General features: G+C 44.8%; 1 protein-coding gene across 1 annotated transcript in view; it reads right to left on the bottom strand.

The window, feature by feature from the left end:
* Basp1 (brain abundant membrane attached signal protein 1) overlaps positions 1 to 4,889 on the bottom strand; it is a 52,932-nt gene that overhangs the window by 1,189 nt on the left and 46,854 nt on the right. Inside the window, 1 exon segment of the mRNA XM_033757695.1 lies at positions 2 to 333. Coding sequence (XP_033613586.1) covers positions 2 to 324 — 323 coding nt within the window. The 5' untranslated portion in view covers positions 325 to 333.

Raw genomic sequence — 4,889 nt, 5'->3', positions numbered from 1 at the left:
AGGCTCCGCTTGCCCCTCCGCAGCGCCCTCGCTGCTCTTCTCAGGCTCTGCCTTGGGGGCTTCCTCCTTGGGCGCCACCGCGGAGTCGCCCTCCTTGGCCTCGGCCTTGCCCACGGCGTCCTTCTCCGCGTCCTTGTCCTTGTCCTTGTCTGGCTTCTCAGGTTCCTGGGACTCCACGCCGCCATCGGCTGCTGCAGGGGGCACGCTCTCCTTCGGGGTCCCCTCCTCCTCGGCGCCCGTGCCCTCGGCCTTCTTGTCCTTGTCCTTGGCTTTGTCGTCGTTCACATTGTAGCCCTTCTTCTTCTTGCTGAGCTTGCCTCCCATGTTGGCGTTCTGCAAGCGAGCACAAGACAAAACAAGGCGGGTTACTAGAGGTCACTTTTCGGCAGGACTCGCGCTGCAGGACCAACCCTGGGCTAGGCGCAGTGGCCTACTCTGTAATCCCTGCCCCTCCGGAGGCTGAGGCAGGAGGATCATAAATTGGAAGCCAGCCTGGGAAACTTGGAGAGACCCTGTCTCAAAATTAATTTTAAAAGAGCCTTAGGCCTGGTTCAATGCAACACCCTGGGGTCAATCCCCCCCCCCGTGGAAAAAAAGAGGGATGGAGGGGGTAGGAGGACGAAGTGGAAGCGGGGGAGAGAAGGGATAAATAAATAAATAAATTTACCACAAATAAAAATATGGTACAAGGCTCGCCCAGCGCCTGTTTCTTTGTTTTCCCAGATCTGACTGGAACAGCAAACACTGGAGAACCACAGAGCAGTGCCAACCCCTTCACAGGAAAAGCCTTCATGATTGTAAAATGTCATTCTGGACAAACTGCACAGAACAGATCACCAATTTCTAGACAGTAATCTCCAGCTCTGACCTCTGTTCAAACCCCTTTCTCCACAGATGGAGCACAGCAAGCCCGTCTCCACTTTGCTCTCCTGTCACTGGCAGAAGCTGTTCGGAAAGCACAGCATTTCCACCCTGGTTAGCCAGCGGGCCCGGCTGACTTGTGTTCACCGTGTTTCCAGGTATCTTCAGCCTAAAGATGGCTCCACAGTGAAGTAGCAGTACTTCCCGACTCAAGTCAAGCGCATTATCTATGGCACAGAGGGTCCCGGGCCTCAAGCAGCCCTCTCCACTAGGGGTGAAGTCTCCGGCCATCTTGGGCCACTGCCTTCATTCTAGCAGAAGAAATCACTGTCTTTGAATCCTTAATTTTTTCCCTCATACTAAAATATTTATTAATCCAGATAAACACAAATTATAAATCTATAAATAAACTTAATCCAGAACCACTGCCCATGCTGAACAGCTTTTCTTCCTGCCAGTGCGTTTTCATAGCGTTCTATTCAGTGGGAACCCACAGAAATGCTCCTGGAAGCAAACCAGGTGGCTTTTCGTTCATGAAGTATGGCCATTATCATAGTCCAGTCCCAGGGAGTCCCCACAAGCAAGAAAAGCCCAGCAGAGGAACCGTCCCTTGCTGTCCCTAAAAGAGGATGGAAAGACCAGGTGAGACCACTGGGTTCTGGTCCAGAATGGGCCACTTCCTGCTGGAGCAGTAGTGCTCTCCCCAACCAGCCATCTCTCCCCAAAAATATCATCCATTCATTACCTTCCTTGGGATCATGAGTCATGAGAGTGAAAGAACCACATTTAAAATCAGGTGCTGGGCAGGAAGCACTATATTACTCTTCAGGCAAAATTTGTCTCACCACTCTGTGCTGATTTCCTGTAAGGTATGACTTTAATAGTTGGAGGAAGAAGAAAAAAAAATCAATCGACCGAAAGATGACTAAAAATACTGTTCTATTTTTAGGGAAGGTCTTTCTTATGTTACCCAAGAAATAATTTCCCTTACACTTCTTTAAAAAAAAAAAAAACTGAAGTCTTTTTTGGTCATCTTCCACTTCAGACCATGAGTTCTACTCAACTTTATTTCTCCCTCAGAAGTAGGAGCAAATCTATATAGTAAAAAGCTTTTGACACAAATCAATAAATGGAGATGAGAAATAACCATTGATATTTTAAATTTTAGCTGATAAGTCAGTTATTAAATTCTTAACCAGCCAGTATGCATAAACTGTTTACATGCAGTGTAAGTTCAGCTCTCATTTTGGCACATGAGGCTGAGCACAGAAATAGGGGAGTGGACAGGTCTGTAGCTGGGACCTTCTCCCGGTTCTGTAACAGAAATCCAGAAATGACAGACATGAGGACACAGCACAAACAGCAAACAGCCTGCACTGTGGCTCAGCAGAAGGGCACCGGGCACTGCTCTCTGACACCCCCAGTGTGAAATTCTATAGAGCAATCCCCAGAGACTTCGGGTCCTGCTAGTTTACAAACCTAAAATCTAAGCTACTAAAATTGGGTTTCTGAAACACAGTTAAAGGCACTTTCTATTCTTTTCTTTTAAACCGAGCTGTGATTCTTGCCTGGGTAGGAAGCAGTAAATGTACATAATCAAGAGTCCAAGTAAGGAAGTGTGTCTCAATCCTGCTTGTTTTTCAAACACAGAGTAAACACCCCCTGCTTTTAGCTAATTGACCTGTGTGAGCTCTCCTGGGATATCAGGGAGGCTGACTGGATGCACTGGAACCCCAGGAAAGCAGACTGACTGGTTATCAGTGAAGACCTTGCCTACATACAGGGGTAAATTAGACCAACAGGTGTTATGTCCATGTACCAACTCCCCACCATGACTGCGGTCATTACGTACCCCAAACAAGAATTACTCAAAAAGTTTTAAATTACAAATTAAAATGTAATTTTGCTTGGGGTCAGGCATAATTCCAGTTCAAAACATATTCCCTAAATTGCTTAATCTTCCTGCTAGCAGGCACCGTGCAGTGGTAAGCCACTCACACCCTTCTCTCACCCTTCAGGAAATTCTACCTGGCTGAGTTCATACTGCTGTACAGCAAGCAAAAGGTCAAGTCCAACGAAGCCTGTTTGGACAGGAAGGTTCCATCTAGGAAGTTGGAAGGGGCTCCCCTGAGACACTGGCGAGCCAGGCAGAAGCACCGGCCTGGAAAGTTACCTGCCCTGGATTATGAGGTGGTGTCAATTGCCTGGAGTAGCTCAGAACTCAAGTAGTTGAGAGGATAGGGAAGAAATCTAGCAGGATTTCAGGTACTCCCTGCTCTTGAACCTTTCATCTTCCTGTTTGCCAGAGTAGATTTGTATCAGGTCCTTAAGAAATCAGACAGGGCAAAGGGAATAGTGTTTAAAGATTGCTCTCATTTCCATTCTGCTTTTGGAAGAAAACACTTGGTCTGGAAAGTTGGAACTTTTATGTTTCACTAAAAAAGATGTATGCTCCAATGAGTCAAAAGATAAACATCTCAACAAGGCAACAAGTAACACCCATGTCAGCAGTGACCCAGAGAGGGCTAAGACGGCCTTTGCGTTTGTCCACAGTTGGGTCAAAGTGCTGCAGAGCAAGCTCAGAGGCTGAAGGTGGGGACCTGTGTTCCATGACCTCAAATACAAACAGCCGAGAGCTGATCTCAGTTACGACAGCTCCAAGAAAAGCCAGCTCGGGAGATGTCCCTTAAACAGGCCTCACCACAAATCATTGCAAAGCCCAAAACTTACAGTTTGGGCATTGAAACTAACAATAAGTAGCAGAGAACACAGTTTGACTGAGTTAGATCTGGTAAATGTTGAACACAAATTATTTCAAAAGAACTTGGGACCCTGGGTCACGGTTATCTCCTGAGATGGCAAGTGAATCCCACCTCCTAACTTGAATCCTCCGGCACGTGATTCAACCTCGTCGTCCTCAACTTCCTATAAAATAACAAAGGCCGATTTCATGCGAATCCAAAGGGAGGTGCCAGTACCATGTTTCACATTTCACACGTCAGAATGAAACATTAGTTCCTTTCCCTATCACTTAATTTTACAATTTAAATAATGCTGTGCTTGTGAAGTCCAACACAACAGCAGAACATGGGTTCTGCACATACAAGTTCTAGAATAATCAGCCATCTGAAGCACTGTAACTCAAAGAATCTTCCAGAAGCAAGCACTTTATAAAATGTTGCCACAAAGGTTTGGTTTGTGCTTTCCAAGCAAGTGCTTCACCAAACTTACAGTAAAATTAGACTCTTTCAAAAAAAAAAGCAAAAAGAAATAAAATAAAATTAGCCTCTTTCTTCTATCTCAACACTTCTGGTACTTATGACTCTCAAGAGGCTGTGAATCCTTTTCATTGTATGACCAGCACATATACCAAGGAATTAGTTTCTACATGAGATAAAGCTTACACAGCCCTCACAGCCCTTCCTCCCAGTGTGAACACAGAAGAAATATCACTGCCCCCTTCCATGTCACCTGAATTCAAGGAAATAAGAAACTCCATTCTGGTCACCAAGAAGCAAGAAGAATTCGAATGATTAGTTAAAACTCGTTTACTGCCTCAATTTTTATATAAAAAAGGTTAAAAAAAGTTTTTTTATTTGTTTCTTATCTTGGTTAAAAAGCTAATCAGATGTTATGAGGGAAGTTAACATTGTCAAAATCCCTTTTCTTCTAGGTACTTTGAACAGACGAATTTCTTTCTTTCTTTTATAAGATATCAAGTAGCTTAATATCTTAAGGTACTAATTGAACAGTATTTTAAGTCCGCCACAAATGTCTTTCACTAATTCTATTCCCCTCACTTTATAAAACCCAGCCTCTGTCTTATTAACCCCACCTGGCTTATTAGAGAGAATTCCAGAAGAAATGTATTCCAGTTCTGTGCTCTGGTGAAGAGAGGAGAAAGAGCCAGTCCATCAGTGTTCAAAGCAACCTGGCCACGGAGACGTGGAAAGAAAATGAGAGCCCTGGAAGGGGCTCACAGTGGTCACTGTCACATGAGCCCAGTTCTTTTTTTTTTTTTTTTTTTT

The sequence above is a fragment of the Fukomys damarensis genome, unplaced genomic scaffold, assembly GCF_012274545.1.
Source record: "Fukomys damarensis isolate Sample0158 unplaced genomic scaffold, DMR_v1.0_HiC HiC_scaffold_1, whole genome shotgun sequence".
Lineage (NCBI taxonomy): Eukaryota > Metazoa > Chordata > Mammalia > Rodentia > Bathyergidae > Fukomys > Fukomys damarensis.
Note: the sequence above shows the minus strand (reverse complement) of the source record. Positions and strands in the feature narration are given on the sequence as shown.